General features: G+C 42.1%; 1 protein-coding gene across 2 annotated transcripts in view; it reads right to left on the reverse strand.

The window, feature by feature from the left end:
* Positions 1-16,456, reverse strand: part of LY75 (lymphocyte antigen 75) — a 96,554-nt gene extending 80,098 nt beyond the window's left edge. The window contains exons 1-4 of one of the 2 annotated variants that reach the window (XM_023217376.3): positions 16,272-16,456; positions 10,230-10,601; positions 5,430-5,600; positions 1,726-1,890 (exon numbers count right to left, since the gene is read on the reverse strand). In XM_023217376.3, coding sequence (XP_023073144.2) covers positions 1,726-1,890; positions 5,430-5,600; positions 10,230-10,601; positions 16,272-16,365 — 802 coding nt within the window. In that variant the 5' untranslated portion in view covers positions 16,366-16,456. The remainder of the gene's footprint in view (positions 1-1,725; positions 1,891-5,429; positions 5,601-10,229; positions 10,602-16,271) is intronic. The other variant, XM_023217375.2, reaches the window with a different exon arrangement.
* Positions 16,457-17,221: the final 765 nt, after the last annotated feature.

Consider the following 17,221-nt stretch of genomic DNA (forward strand, 5'->3'; position numbering starts at 1 on the left):
TAGTGATAAACCATTTGTTTGATGAGGTTGTAGTAATGATTAATGGATTTATCTGGAGAAAGTAGGGCTTGCTTACAGTAAGCATTTATTAAATATTTCCAGTTTTTATAAAATAATGTGACAGAATATATCTGAATTCTTAGACAATACATGCTTGTTTACTATATAGCAATAAAGCTTACAGCTTTGTGCAAAAGTAAAAAATAACCCATGAGACCCATTTCTGCCTGCAAAGAACTTACAGTCTTATAAAAGGTGAATCCATTTGTATGTCTGATGCAATTTGTTTTCAAGTCAAACTGACTATTCAAATTTAGGCTCTGATAAATACTTGTGGGTGACTTTGGACAAGTTATATTTCCTCTCTGAGCCTCGCATTCCTCATCGGTAAAATGAGGATAACAATAATGTCCACCTCATAAGGTAGTTAGATGGGGATGAAATGAGATAATGTATAAAAAGCATTTAGTAGTCTGTCTGGCACATCATCATTATCATATATTATAATTATTTGTCTTTCATTCAAAGAATAACTCATCACGGACTCAGTAACTTGGGTTCCTTGATTTTTAAATATAATATTAAAATTTCTTTTTATATAGTTTATTTTGAAAGATATACAAGACTCTGGAAAGAGTTATAGAATTTCACTGAGTACATAAAAGAAGTCCTAAATAAATAGAAAAGCATATCATTTTCATGGTTGAGAAGACAATATTGAAACAGCAATACTTTTATTTATTTATTTATTTATTTTTTAAGACAAGTTCTTGCTCTGTCACTCAGGCTGAAGTGCAGTGATGCCATCATAGCTCTCTGCAGCCTCAATCTCCTAGGCTCGAGTGATCCTTCTACCTCAGCCTCCAGAGCAGCTGGGACTACAGGCACATGCCAATAGCCAAATTTTTTTTTTTTTTTTTTGGTAGAGACTAGGTCTCACTTGGCTGCCCAGGCTGGTTTCAAACTCCTGGCTTCAAGTAAACCTCCTGCTTTTACCTTTCAAAGTGCTGGCATTGCAGGTGTGAGCCACTGCACCTGGCCAATTCCTTTTTAATGAATCTATCATTCAATACGATTCCAATTAAAGTTACAATAGGGCTTGCTACTGAAATTAACAAGGTGATTCTTAAATTCTTATGGAAGGATAAGTGGTCTTTTAAAGTTTTTATTTATTCTTATCTATTAAGTTTTCATAATTAAAAATTTAAAAATTACAACTACCATCTCCCAAACAAAACAAAACAAAGTCCTATCTACTCTGTATCCATGTTATTAAACCCATGTTAAGATTCAGTAAAACACTCCTTGCCCCTGAGGACTGTACCCTTCCACTCAGTGGGAGGACCTTTACTGAGGCCATCTAGTATAACTTAACCATCTTCCTTCCCTTCCTTTAATTCTCTATTTTTCAATGTTCAAAGAGTTTAACTGTTCACTTTTTGAAAATTCCTTTCATTTAGGATTAGGGTGTCAGTCTAATCTTACTACGCAAACTTGTTTTCTGAACATCAATCTCTCTTTAGTTTCCATCACAAGATATATTTCTCAATGGTGAAATATGATTACATTCGGTACTTTTTTGCTTATGGGTTTCAGTGTAGAAGTTTAAATCCCGAGAGGTCAGAAAAGATACATACAAAGAAACACATCTGGATATGAAAACAGAAGAAGAAGTACCTTTACAATTTTAGCCAATTTGCTCTATCACATGCAAATAAAATCTACCTTTAAGGTAAGTTAATTCAGCAGCACTGTTGATGCTCAGTAAATCAGCTCCTTGATTCTGACATGAAACATAAGCTTCTTTCCAAGAAAGAGCCGTCTGAGTATTAAATTGGTAGCAACTTCCAAACTGCTCGTTCTTTTCCCAATTATCTTCACAACCATTTTCTGTTGATAAAGACACGTTAGTGATCATAAAGTAAGGATGTAATGTTTTCTATTACTTAGGATGCTTACAAATACTGCAAGTCAATTTGCATACTCTTAGGATATGCCCAAATGGAGACTGCCATCACTCGTTTAGACCATATTTTGATCACAATACAATTGGAATCATAACACACCAAATGACTCAGGCTGGTTGAAGCTTCCACTCTTTCTTATTTTCCACTCTCCTTTTATCCCTATCAATTACAATGCTGTGTTTTCGCCCATGTCCCTGACTGCCCTCTGCCTGAGATGTGAGTCTCGGTGTGCATATGTTGTGAACACTGAGCTAATGGAAAACAAGCTCATTTGAACATAGTGGCAGACTACAGCGGGTCTGCCCACAGCTTGCATAGAAACCACTGTATGTGTACGTGTGTGCACAGACATGCTGCTTAAATGGCCAAGATATTGAGCCCAAGTGACTACCTTATTTGGGAAACTATGTCTAAATTTCTCCTTAATATTTTAATAAAGAATCAAATATATGATATATAATTCACATTACATATGATTTATATATGTATATGTGTATATATGTGCATATAAACACATATACATGTGTTTGTAGAGTATACATAATTTCAGACAAAGAACCTGCAAGCTGTTTCCTGAATGAGATATAAAAGTTTTTTGACAACTGGTTCAAAATATATTCAGAGCCTTCTGTGTACACCCCACAAGAGGGGAAGTCCAGTGCAGGCTGTGTCAAGTGCATCCCAGGCTCCAACTGGGGGACTTTCCAAAAGGCCTCCTATAGCCAGTTACATATCAGATGTTATACTCATGATACTATAAGCTGGAAGGGCCTTTAGAGATCATCTTGTCTAATGTCCTCATTTCACACACAGGAACAAAGATCTAGAGGTGACTGTGGCAGAGCTATAATGAGGGCACTGGTCTTGTTGATCCTCTGAATGGCACATCCTGCTGCTTCAGCCATTTCTCTATGGCATAAATAGCAACAGAGATTCTGACATTTGGTAAAAACAAAATAGGGTGGATTTGAAAGCACATTGTCTAAAGGTTCATTATTACGACTAAGGCCCTACTTTTGTATATCCAGAAGCTTCCAGGAGTGGGATGGCCGTGTGTTCGCTATACAATATGACCTCTATGATTTAGCAGCCCTCAGGTTTGAGAAACTCAGTCTTGCTTCTTCCATAAAAAGTAACTCTAGGAAGCATATGCAGGCATTAACAACACTGTATGTGTCACACCCCCAAACCCCCAGCACACACAATACCCACAGGAGGCTAAAGGCACCAAGACACATCCCTGTCAAGGCAGCAAGGTACAGTGGGGGTAAGTATGTATAGCAGGGAAGGAGGATAAGGAATCCTTCACCAGTTTCCACAAAAACGTGGTCTGATCCTGACAGGCCGTTTCATGGATCTGGGCCTGCTGCCTCTCACCTGAGAAGCAGGGGTTTGCATTGGATAACCTCTAAGCAACCTTTCACATCTAAATTTCTGATCCAAATAAGGAGAGTTAAATGAAGTTGATACCTGCTTGACCAAACTCTGTTTATTATCAATTACAGCTGAAGAAAATACTGGCTTTTTCTATTTTAGTAGGTAGGTTACAGGTGTTGAGAAGCCTGAGCCTCTAATTAGATACGTAATCCTCAAAGACTGGTCCCCAGACCAGCATTATCAGCACTACCTGGAAACTTGCCAGATTTGGTGGTGCCACCAAAAATCTACTGAATCAGAATCTCTGGGCCCTAGATACCTGTGTTCTAACAAACTCTACACGTAATTCTGTTGCACCCTGAAATCTGAAGTCTTAACCCAGTATAATCTCTTCCAGTTGCTTAGAACTCTGCATTCTGAAGCTCAGATTCCCAAAGGAGGGATCAGCATTACTAATACCACCTGGCTGGCTGCTCAATGAGTCAGTATTGTGTAGCTGTTTGGGACAAGGACTTCATAGCCAGACTTTCTGGGTTTGAATCCTAGTTCTGATATTTATTAGCTGTGTGATCTTAGGCAAGTTACGTATCTCCCTTGTGCCTCACTGTGATCATCTGTAAAATGGGAATAAAGTATGATACCTTTCAGGGTTGCTGTGAGGATTAAATGAGTTAATGTATATTGAGAGCCTGAAACAGTATCTGACACCTGGCAGAGCCCTGTTAAGTATTAACTATTATTACTTAGGTCTGGAGCTCTTTCCTTTCTCTTTGCTATAGATTCTTTCAATCTATTGTCCATTAAGTAATATTTTGTGAGTACCTATCACATGTCAGGTACCGTGATCCCCTGTAACTCTCACCTAATTGGTGAGAAACTGTTTCTGTTATGTGCCAGATAATGATGTAATTGCTACTTTGGTCTCCTGTCTTTCTAAAGAATAGCAAATTCTTTAGCAAATCTCAGTTTGCTTCTGGTAAGAAGTAATGAGAAAAAGCACTCTGACAAACACACAGGAATGGTGGAAGGAACAGTGTCACCAATTTTGAGAGCCCCAGGAGGATCTATCTCTTCTCTTTCCTGCTCTTTGCTTCAGGCCATAAACATACTTAATACTTCACCATTCTAAAAGTGTTTTTCAACTGATCTCTTTCTTAAACTACCCTTTGCTTTTTTAAATAAAAATTATAGGAGGCCGCTGTTTTGGACTAAGCTCCTGATCTAGGACTCAAAAATCAAAATGGAGTCACCCATGCCAAAGTTCCACTCACCAAACTGAAACAGAGTTGTTATCTGGCCTTTTGGGAAATCAAGAGAGAGAGACAACTGCCTAATTTCCCAAACAGGCCAGTTTCAATCTTTAATTGGCCTGATTAAAATGAAGTGCCCTCTGTTTTAATGCTTAACCTGAAGTCACCTGATGTTAACCAATCGATTATTTCTCTATTGTTCTTACAAGGAAAGTTACTTTGAAACGACCAATCCACTCTTTGATTTTTGTTTTTGCTTTCTTCAGCCCTTTTTCTGTCTACAAAGCCAATCCTCTCTGTTCAACGAACTGGAATACTTACAGTACTCTTTTATGAAATGAGGTGTTGCCTGATTCTAGAATTGCAATAAAGCCAAATGAGATTGTAACTACATAAATTGGTTGCAATTTTGTCCTTTGCCAACTGTCTCTTCTTCTGCTCCGTGACACTTGCGAGGCTTACTTCCTTCTGTTCATGCTTCATTCCACTACAGCCCAGCTTCTACCCCCTCTAGTCTTCTGAAACTACTAAAGGTCAGCAGCAATTTCCTAACTGTGCATGCTTTTTCCACACTTCCTCTCCTTGAGGTGTCTGTGCTATGGAACACTCCCTCCTTCTTCTCCATGACACTATCCGCCTTGGTTCACTTCCAGGCCTGCTTCTGAAGGCAAATTCATGGCTACACATTACCTCTCTCTTCTCCTCCAAACATACACTCCTTATCCAGGATAATATTTTTGCAGTTACTTTTGAGTCGCTTTGAACTCTACCTTCTCCTTGTTGCCTCATATAAATGTACTGCCTTTCCACATAAAGTTTACCAGTCCATACATACCAGGCTTTAAGCAGATGCCCCACTTTCGGTCATATTCATAATTTAAGGTGGTGGCACACCATGGCCCACTATGGTCCTCATCAAGGATGCAATCATGATGCCAGGTCCCATCAACTAAGAATGGAAATTCACAAGGTCTCCCGTAGGAGTTCCCATCTCTGGTATAGATCTCTGGGTTGGAGAGGAAGTTGGGGAAAAGAGAGTTAAAAACTGGGTAGTCAAAACAAAACAAAACAAAACTGGGTAGTCAGCTTCAGTTGGCTCATTTCTAAAACTCTTTGAAAAAGAAACATTGTTGTTTAGAATACAATACCTGAGTGCAGGAATTCAGAGCATGGGTGCTATCAGGTCTGGACATGAATGCCGGCTCCCTGCTGACCCACCGTTTGCCTGTGGGCTAGCTATCCAACCCTCTAGTAGCCTCTGTTTCTGCTTTTGCAAATTGGGGCTAGCATTCAGTGATCATCCATGTGAAGCTTCACTTACTGTTGTGTGATGAGGAACTGAAATAGCCTGGCTTGGTCAGGTGAGGGTCTACTAACTCTGCTGTGGGCCACAGAGCACTTCACCAGAAAGGGTGCCCCGGCTGAGGTTACATTTACCTTTATTTTCTTTTCTTTAGAAAGTGTTAGAGCCAGAAAAATACCTTGGAACCACTAAGGGTAGGTGTGGACTTTGGAACCACCTGCGGAATTAGAAAGATGGACAAATAGTCCCATTGTTCAGAGACTGGAAATAGAATTGAGACTGTGGTTTATAAGCAAGTAAAAGGAAGAGCTGCTGAATTTCTGAGTAGCTTCTTGGGGAGGCACAGGGCATGGTGATTTGGGGTGTGAAAGAAGAAGCAATTTCAATGGGGCAGTCATGTGACTGGCTGGTGGTCAGTGAGGTAGTAGATGTAGCTTTTATTTTAATCATTTTCCCTGGTACATGGGGAGGAACTGAAAAGTGATTCCAACCTCAAATATGCCTGGAAATGCTGGAAAGAGTGTTTGATACTTATATCAATACTAATTCTCTTGGAAAGGTGTTTTTATAGAACGGCTAACTCTGTATCTCTTTCTGCCACAATTTTCCAAATCCTCAATTTGCTAAAAACCTCAGTCATTTACAGATCAAATAACGGTCATTAGATAAATCATAGTAATCAAATCTTATCACCCTTTGCCAGGCAATTAGGGTTCCTCAAAATGTCTCACAGATGTGCTTAAAAGTGTGGTTAAGACAGTATTTGATTCTACTTTCTTTTTCTCAAGTATCTGTCTAAAGTGTCAGGCCATTTAACAGCTTAGAATGTATTAAGCAGAACTATAGCAAAAGGTAATAATAATCTGGATGCTTTTCTTCACAAATAGTCTTTTAAAGATCATTGGCTTTATTTTCCTATGTCATATAAATAGTTTTCAAAAGGGTACTTCTGTTAAAGAGTAGGTTGACCTTACATTTTGTAAGGATTCTGCTTATTACCTATGTTTCAGTTTAACCACATCAAAAACCCCCCAATAGCTCATGACCAATTTCTCTTCCCATATTACAAACCTAAGAGGACAGTCCCTGAACACAAGGACTGTTCCTTGTAGAACCATCAGTTTTCTTTTCTAAAACCTTTGATTTTTGGAATATAAAGTGCCTTGGTATACACTTCTGTCATTTGTTCTTTATCATAAACCTGTGAGATCATAGGGGAAGTATTATGTTTGTCTGGGAAATCCCCATTTTTGCAGAGTAGTCAAGTGAGACATTCAGGCACTCAGCCGCAAGTGACAGGGATGAAAATAGGCTCTCTCTGACTGGACTCTTGACCTATAAGGACAACTTGTGACATCAGTGGGTGCTTTCTCAAGTTTCAAGTTAAATTTCATAGCTCAAAGCTGGGCTTCAATTAATAAGCTCTCTAAGTCACCATACATGCTTTGAAGAATGATAAGCATAGAACCACCACACCAGAAGCAGCTACATTGCGCTAACTGTTCGCTAAGCGTTTTGCTCCCACACATTCTTTGCTGATGCTGGACCTCTTACATGCCATGGGCTTCCTTAGCAAGACAGGCTTTCCTGGGAAGACTCTTCTCTGAATGTGCAAATTTATGGTGATAGCATCCTTAAAACAACAGCTTTATTATGCAATAGGTACAAATTTGTGAGATGAGGTGATTATGCAGAAAACTAGCAAATTAATGTCATCAGTAACATGAGACAAAATAGTTTCAATGGATAAAGAGGTTGTTGGCAGGCTTCTAAGAGTTGCCCAGAATTCTGATAGTTCTGCAGCCACCCTACCACAAAAAGTCCATTTCCTCTTCATGATTCACCAAACATTCAAAATTTGAAAAGTCCTAGTGAGATCAAGGTATCTTAATGCTATAAACGTACACCTGGGTGCTAGGTAAAAGCAGTTCACTCATAAAATTTATACAACTTCAGTTTTCTCTGAGATGAACATGACTCACACAGGATGGGAGTTGGGGTGAGAGGCAACCCAAGGCACAGTCATAAATTAATGTTCTTGTATCACAAGTGAAAACTTTGTTTATACTGCTAAAGCCAAGGGGGAAAGAAAGAAGCTGTTTGGGGGAAAGGAATACTGGTTTCGAGCCCTAGCTTGGCTGTAACAAGCTAGGTAACCTTAGATTTCACTTTGTTGGGACTCAGGTACCTTGTATGTTTTGTTTATATACTGCTAGATAGGAAGGTGGGGACAACAATCAGTATTGAGAGTCTGAGAGAGGAGTCCTAGAGAAAGTCCCTAACTTAAGACAGCAGTCCCTAACCTAAGAACAGAAGGGATATACATAAATTGAAAAGGGTAGAATTGCCAGGACTTCATATTTGATTATACTGGAGTGGTGGAAGAGGCAAGCCTGAAACCTCTCAGGTGACTTGCTAATTTCTGACATGTAGAACTTAGATGGTACCAGTCACCCAGACAGAAACAGAGAAGAGGTGGCAGGTTTGGCCCTGGCTTCTGTGCAAATTAAAACATGAGTTATGCCTTGACTAGTCACAACTATATATGCTTTGAAAAAAAAGCTTTAGTGTTTCAAACATTATATTTGAAAAAGTCAAGAAACATCTCATGCCTGTGGGCTATGCTGGTGGCATCGCTTAGCTCTCTCTGGGTGGTCCCCTGCGTAGGTCCTTAACCTTTTTTGTGCTACTGATCTCTTTGGCAGCTGGGTGAAATCCACAGAAGAACATTAGAAATGCATAAATAAAATACACAGGATAAAAAGGAAAACCAGTTATTTTGAAATGAAGACACTCTGGGGACTGAGGGAGTTTAAGATTATAACTATGCCCCTCAAAAGAATTAGATCAGGAGACTAAAAGAACACTGCCAAGAAAATTATCTTTTCTGATCCCTGGACAAATACAATGAAACAAGTTAAATCCAATTAAAAGGCTTTTTTTTTTTTTTTTTTTTTTTTCTTTGTTTTCTCTTAGTTGGCAAGTTGGAGAAGGCTTTTGTGGCACAGAATTTAAATTTGCTATTAAGTCATATCCAGAAAGCAACTGCTTTACTTTTAGGAGGAAACTGGCTCGCAGAAACAGACTGTCAGCTATTCAAAGGTTAGGGATTGATGAAAAGGAAAACCCCATCTCTAATTCTCTAATATTTCTCCATAACAGAACTTGACATTCTCAGAATAATTTCTGCATCCTCACTAGGAAATAGAAAGACTAGAAAGAAAAACTTGTGCGGATGGATAATGGGAAGTATGGAAGCGAAGCTGCTATCCTGACTTTGAGGCCAAATTTCGCTTAAATGATCTTTAAGAGAAGAAGAAAGCCACTGTAAAGCTAGGGAAATTTTTAAAGAAAGGCAAGGGGAAATAATATGACTTAGAAGACATAATTACATGCATATTGACATTTGGTGTAATTTAGAGCAACACAATGAAAAATATTTGCTTGGGAGATGGCTAATTACGTTTAGTGGTTAAAAAAATAAATCTACTCATTCTTTAACTTGGAAATTAGTTGTAGTCCAGTGCCTAGACTCAGAGCTAAGTCCATGGTCGGCTCCCCACAAGGCAATATTAATATACTTATTTTTGGAAGCAACTGAAAAACTCCACTCTTAAAATGCTGAATCATAAATATAAACATCAAAATTTGGTTGCTATGCCAAAAATGAAAATAAATAAGAAAATCCACTCAAAATTTTCCCATTTTATCAAAATCCGTAGGCAAGAAAAAATACATTTTTCCCCCTTCTCCTTCTTTTCTTTTTTAAGAGATGGGAGTCTCACTATGTTGCCCAGGCTGAAGTGTAGTGGCTATTTACAGGCGTGATCATTACACGCTACAGCCTTGAACTCCTGTGTGCTGAAGTGATCCTGCTGTCTCAGTCTCTTGAGAAGCTGGGACTGCAAGCATGCACCACTACACCTGGCCTTTCTTCTTCTTTTAAAACTTAGAATAAGATCAACATTATTAGATCATTTGACTTTTAGCCTGCAAAAAGATTTCCTGTTAATCGAATGTTTCCTTTCCTCTAGGCTTTAGAAGACCATCATAAGAACTACATTATCTATCTGATGAAATCCCAGGTTTATCACAACATGGCTGTGTGACCTCAGACAAGGCATTTAACCTTTCTTAGCCCTACCTGCAAAGTAGAGGCAAATATGCACTCGTAAGAATGTCACTCAAAGTAACTGCACAGTGCCTGGAACTGAAGAGCTCACTCACTGCCCTTATGAATGTATGACTCTATTTTTACTAAATTGTGCATGTTCAATATCACATGTGACAAGCACAACAGCAAATCGGTCAAAGTCCCTCTCTACTACTCACCGTGATAAGGCTGGTCACAAAGGCTTTCCTCTGAGCCTCCTTTCTTCCAGACATCAGATGCATTTGAGATTGCTGCGCCATGCCCATTCTTCAGAGCCAGCTGGTACCGGGCAGCACCGTACAGAAAGTGGTGCTCACATTTCCACCACAGCATGACACTGGAGTCACAGCTGAACATTCTTACCTCATTCACCGATTTGGTAATATCTAGGCCAAGGCACTTTTGGGAGTGCAAATGAAAGAGCCGATGCTGAGACACCCACTTCCATAACTTGTCCTCAGTTTCATCACAGTCCTCTGCTACTATCCAGCCATACACTGGCTTGATGCACTTGCCCGTACTTCCATGGACGATGGTGAAGGGGTCATTAGCTGAGTCAAATGGATAGACAGATTGTGGATTATGTGGTTGAAGTGCCTTGCTCCCTACTTGCTGAGGAGAGTCTGAGCACTACTGGACCGTTCCCATCCTCAGACTGTTCTCACTCTTTATAAGCTGCAGGGGACTACACAAGGTGGGACAGTGGTGAGCAGAGAGGCAGTGCAGTGTGTAGGGTCAGAGCACGGGTTCTGGAGCCAGTCCGCCTGAGTCCATATTTTGCTCTTGCTACTTATTAGCTATAGGATCAGGGCAAATCATTTAGCCTGTGTGCTCCAGTTTTCCTGTGATGGGTGTGAGCATGAAAGGAGCTAATCCATGTAAAGCATGTAGAGCAGCATGTATATTTGTTGTTGCTATTTCATGAAAGATTTTTCCCTTCTCATTTAATAAGATAAAAGAAGCTCTTTAGTTTTCATCTCAATGAAAAGTCTAGTTGGGACCATAATTCTGCCTTGCTTACATGTTAGCTACTATGACAGGGTAAATTATTATATGAAAAGTTGATGCTTAACACAGCATGTTCACTATATATATGTTCCTTTCTTCAGATCCAAGTACACAGTGAGGCCTCTGTGGTCCTCTGCCTTAGGGCAAGTTAGTGTGGCCACTAAAAAGGAAAATTTAAGGACAAATTTCTTTTTTTTTTTTTTTTTTTGAGACGGAGTCTCGCTCTGTCGCCCAGGCTGGAGTGCAGTGGCCAGATCTCAGCTCACTGCAAGCTCCACCTCCCGGGTTTACGCCATTCTCCTGCCTCAGCCTCCCAAGCAGCTGGGACTACAGGCGCCCGCCACCTCGCCCGGCTAGTTTTTTGTATTTTTTAGTAGAGACGGAAGGACAAATTTCTTACAGACCACTTCCCCCTAGATATTTTTTGGAGGCCTAAATTCATTGAGGTATGTCAGAGGAAACGGGGAAACTTCTGAGGGAGCAGCAGAACAATGGGGGTACAGAAACAAGAAGAAATAGAGATCTGGGTTCTGAGGGTAGGGGAACCTGTGGCCAGCTGCATTGTGGCACCCTCAGGAAGATAACAGGACCTGGGGAAACCCGGGGGATTGACTGTGTGGATCACCTAAGAAGGCTGAACCCCAAACTCCAGGAACTACCAGAGTGATGGCTGATGAGTCTTGAGCCACCAGATTCAAGATCCTGTGGGTTTGGACAATGGGAAACCCAGAGGTAACCAGCGGGATCCAATGACTAAAGAAGAATCCTCCCTGAATGTTCCCCTAGGACTCTGCATGAGCTGGGAAAGACCCCAGTAAGGACAATTATTGAAGTTCTGGCAAGCTGGTGGAATGGGAGCTCAGCATCAAATTTAATTGGGTATTCTGAAAATAAAGTAATGCATTGTTTCTTGCACACCTGAGTTTGTGGAATAAGATTCACATCTGTTACAAGAAACTATAATCGGATAATTTCGTTAGTTCTTTTACAAAGGAAAATTTTAAACAATTATAGCAGAGATCATCATGTTGATAAGAGTAAAGCTGAAATATTTTAGACAAGCTTAAGCAATCACTGTCAATGAACCAGAGTTCAGCAGAAAGACCTATAAAATTTTGGTTCCCCAAAGACACTTTCATTTTGATATCAGCGTCACAGTCACTGGTTTCACTAACACCAGATGCTTTTCCTAGTAATAATTCAAAGGCTTTCAGAGTTAAAAATTCCCATACCAGGGACTGGTGACTTGAGGGGAATTTTACCATGTAAATAATAACTATAAAATTAAGTCTGACTGCAGCTTGAACTTTGGAAGGATTTTTTTTTGTTCTGTTTTAAATAACAGAAGCAACAACAAGGGAACAACAAGAACAGCAACAAAAATCCTTTAAAGCTTATTTTAAATCTGAATTTTAAAAGTATTCCACAGGGTTGCAGGTAAGGATGTTTGATGTTTGCCATAGCAGCTTTCCTCCCTTACACTTTTTTTTTTTTTTTTTTTTTTTGAGATGGAGTCTTGGTCTGTTGCCCAGGCTGGAGTGCAGTGGCACAATCTCAGCCCACTGTAACCTCCGCCTTCCAGGTTCAAGTGATTCTTGTGCCCCAGCCTCCCGAGTAGCTGAGATTACAGGTGCCTGCCATCACACCTGGGTAATTTTTGTATTTTTAGTAGAGACAGGGTTTTACCATGTTGGCCAAGCTGGTCTCGAACTCCTGACCTCAGGTGATCCACCCACCTCGGCTTCCCAAAGTACTGGGATTACAGGCATGAGCTACCGTGCCCGGCCACATCCCTCACACTTTCTCCTTTGACATTCCTCTGCCATTTTCTGCTTGATGGACACAGGCTGGAAGGACAGTCAACAAAAAAGGAAAATGTACTATAAGATTACTACTTACACTTCCTCTCATGGCGTTCTCCCACAATTCAATAGCTACTCAGACCTCTGATCTACATCTTTTCTAAACTATTCTCTCTTGCCTCTCCAAAATAAATCTTGCATTCCAGAGTATCAAAAATTACAGAAGAAAAAAGAAGTCTGCTCCTGCAGGAGACGTGCCCATCACCCTTGTTGGAAACATCCCCTCTCCTGCCCTGCAGTCTTGCTGCTGTCTTTCCCGGGCATTCCGCTTTGTGCGCTTGATCCCAAACAGGTGAACTGGGGAAGCAGCAGCTTTGCCTTCCTTTGCAGTTTGCAATTCTGCATTTTTCAAAGTTTTTGTAGAATCCAATGGATTAGCTACATGTCTTTGTACAGTGGAAAAAGCAGGAGTTAGGAGTCCTAGATTGAAATACTAAAACACTACAGGAGAGTTGTGGAGTAGCTCTGTTAAAGTAGAGCTGCCAAACTTCCTAACAAACTGCTACATCTCTGAATATAGACGTTTTTCTCAGACTAACCCCTTGTTTGAACCAAGTATGCAATTGCAATGTTTGATACTTATAGTGGTCACTTAGTACAGATCTTAATTATTCATATACTTAAAGGAAACTTATTAGCCTCCATATATAAGGTACGTATATGCATACATTAGATAGGGAGAGTCCTATCCTTTCATGATGCTTCCCTGTATCTTTCTTTACCTTTAGCAGGAGCTGTTCAAACTGCCTCAGTCTTACGACCCTCATTGGGACAGTAGGTTGAAGAGCCGGAAGGAGGACTGAGAAAGAGTGAACATATTCCCTTATTTAGAAAATTTGGTATAGAAGGGCATATAAGCTATTTTAGAAATATATTATACTTTGAAAAGGTAATTACAGAGTAGATCTTATTTTATAAAACTTATTTTATAAAACAGATTCTTTATCAATAGCTTCCTATTAGATTTTGTTCACTTTACAACTTTATACCAGTCCTCAGTGGAGTTTTAGTATTTACCTCCAAATACACCATTGGGGCAAATCTAAAAGGCAGAATTTGATGAAAAGAAGCCTCATTACCCTCTAGATACATTTGTATATGCTTCATTTTATATAAATTCTCCAGTGTTTGAGAGAAAATGGCTAAGTAGCATTACCAAAAATTGAAAATAAATTTTTAGTATTTTTACATCCATCAAAGGAAAATCATCTCTCAGTGTTTTCTTATTGTCTGATCACTAAATAATTCCTGCCTTATAAACTCTAGACCAAACAGCTTCACACATTCCAAAGAGGAGCTGGATATTGACATATATAACCACAGACAAATGGATAGGGAAATAGCTTGGGAAAACAAGAAGGATGAAGATGGCAGCATTTATAATTTCAGGGGAACGTCCATAGATCACATATTAAGCATTTTGTAGAGTCTCTAACACGTGTTCAGAATGTACAGGTAAGTGCAGCAAGACAGAATCAGAAGTCTAGGTTTGTTAGTTCAAAAGTAGGTCCTGAAATGACAGCTGAGTCCATGGCAATGTCCAGGGAGTCAGAAAGTCTTCACGCATGATTGGGTGGTGTTGGCTGGTGAAAACCTCAGGAGTCCCTGACGGATTGGTTTACTTAAAGCTGTTAGCTCTCCAAGCAGCAGAAATGTAAACTAAGCACCTGGCACCTCCCCAAGGACAGAGGTGCTCCTTCAGTGTTTGGGTGATAGAGGCCACCTGCACAAGCCTAGCCACGCACGTGACGAGGTGCATGCTATCACCAGCATCATGAAGCGGACACTCTTGCCAAACAATTGACCCAAATGGCTGGGGGTTCAAAATTCCAGTGCTTCCCCAAACAAGGCCACAAGTCTGCTCTGAGGGTGAGAAAACATCGATCAGAGCAGCTGCTAGGAGTAAGGAAGGATACAGGATAACAAAACCCGTGGAGACCTAGCACAGGGCAAATAGAGTTAAACCTGGTGCTTTTTGCTTTGGGTCAGTGATAAAGGGCAGTGATTGCAGAGATTGCAAGAATTAAGGAAATCTTGAAATTTGTGAAGGAGATAAAAACAGGACTGAAGCAGATGTAGATGGGAACCAAGAGGTTAGTGATTGAAAAGTTAGTGCATTTTCACGGTAGTTAGTTGTTGCAGTGAACTTTTCCACCTTGGATTGTGGGGCAGGCAGAATAAATTCTCAAGGCAATAAAGGATCTTATTTTAAATGATTCCTTTGGTAGTTCCTAGCACACAGGGTCAAAGGAGACTAGAGAAGTGTGACTCAGAGCAGGGTTCATTGACAGGTCCTCGCTGTAGATAGGATGATAGCACTCACACTCTGAGAAATCTCTTCCCATCACTCTCCGAAGAAGTCTAAACCAGATGGTAACTTAGCTTAGCTGCAAAAAAAATAAGAGCCACCAACAATTTAATGTTTTTCAAACTGCCTGGACAGTCTTTTCCTTCCTCATACAGGCACAGTAACAGAAGTGGCCGGTGGGGGGTGGCCCATTGAGTGCCTATGATGCGGCCCAACCAAGAAACAAAGTCCTCTGCACACCTCTCGCCCGGGCAAAAAGAGAAAGTAAAAGCAACCGGTTGCTGCCAAGGGGTGTGGTGGGGTGGCGCTGGCACTACCCTGAACATCAGTGAAGGCTGTTTCTGGTCCTGCTTCCCCATTGAGAGGCAGCAGGTCCCCAGCCAGGCCCTTCAGCGTGGGGCTGTCAGCCTTGCGGGAGCGGGGTCGTTTGGAACTGATAAACCAAAGAGAAGAAAGGCTTGCTGCTCTAGGCGGTGGGTGACGGCATCATAGCTGACTCTTGGTCTTGGTCACTTTCAGAGGAGATGGTTTACTTAACCTGACTGCCTTTCTGATGCGCACCGTAGGCGCAGTGAAATCCGGGAATCGTTGGGAATCCTTGGCACTGTGGCTGGAGGCTCCTCTTGGCCCTGTGGCCAAGGTGACCAAGGGGCGAAGGAAAAGCGAGAACGGCCGGGACAGGACGCAGAGGGTAGATGGGGAACCCCATACTCCAGCAACATTTTATAAGACAGACGACGGAGCAGGGCACCTGGTCAAAAAAGCCTCAGTGAGCCTACTCTACGGTGGCCCGCGTCCCCTCTGCACCAGAAGGCCCCTGTCCTCCCACATCCACCGCGCCCTCCTCCGGGCCCCCGAGGGCACTGGGGCGCCTACTTCGCCACACCTCCCCTGCGGCTCACTCGTCCGGCTCCAGAGCCCCCCCCAACAGCAAAGCAGCCGTGACCTGCGCCGGGGGCGCAGCCCTGCTCCGGGCTGGAAGGCGGCAGAGCTGCGGCGTCGAGGCACCCAGTGGACTGCGGGGCGGACGCGCCCGCGGTTACCTGCGCGGCCAGAGGGTTCCGCGAGCTCGAAGCACCAGAGGAGTAGCATGAGGAGCCCCGCCGGGCGGCGAGGGGTGGCCCAGTCTGTCCTCATCCTGAGCAGGCGCAAGCTTTCCGGCCGGGTCCTCGGGGGCACGCGGCACCCGCCCCTCGCCCCTCCTGCTGAACGCTGCCTGCCCCACCCGCTCCTATATCAGGCCTTTAAGGGCGCCCCGGCCCCGCCCCCGCCGAACCCGACCAATCAGACGTGCGTCTCCTCGGCCCCGGGGCGGAGCGGGCCGGGTGTGGGAAATGAACAGGGCGGGGCGCTAGAAAACTCCGTGGGGTGGGACCGGCGAGGAAGAGGGACGTGCGGGTCGGTGGGAGAGCCAGGCACCGCACAGGCTCCTGCACTGGACGGTTCGGTCCCCGTCTCTTCATCAGCCAAGCTGGGGAGATGCGGCCCTTACTGGGACTTGGCACCGCCCTGGTGGGTGGGTTCTGTCAGTTTAGAACCTTGGGCTCTGCCTAGTTCACTGTGGTCAGAGACGACTTCTCCATTCCAGCCTAGACTGGAAAGGGATCCACGGTGTCTCCTGCCCCGGAGAAGGAAGTGAGCACCTGCCGCGTGGGTGACTGCGGCCAAACCTAGGAATTCAGTCGTCCTTGGCAACGTCTTGGGTATTTTGATAGTGCAAATGGTACACTGCAGTTCTACCCATAGTTGTTAAAGAATTAAAAGCAAGAATTACTAGAGTGACCAAACGACACTTCTAAGGATGACTTATGCTTTATAACAATTTGAGCTTTGCGAGTAAGCTCTTTGCGTAATAATTTAATGATAATAATAATTAGCTGGTAGAAATGTAGAAGTCTGCATGCAGAACCAGAAATTTCATGTCCCACTCACTTTCTTCCTGTGGACACTGCTATCATTATAAAGAGGCCAAATTCTTAATGACCTAAGTTGC

Source organism: Piliocolobus tephrosceles, chromosome 11 (genome assembly GCF_002776525.5).
Source record: "Piliocolobus tephrosceles isolate RC106 chromosome 11, ASM277652v3, whole genome shotgun sequence".
Taxonomy (NCBI): domain Eukaryota; kingdom Metazoa; phylum Chordata; class Mammalia; order Primates; family Cercopithecidae; genus Piliocolobus; species Piliocolobus tephrosceles.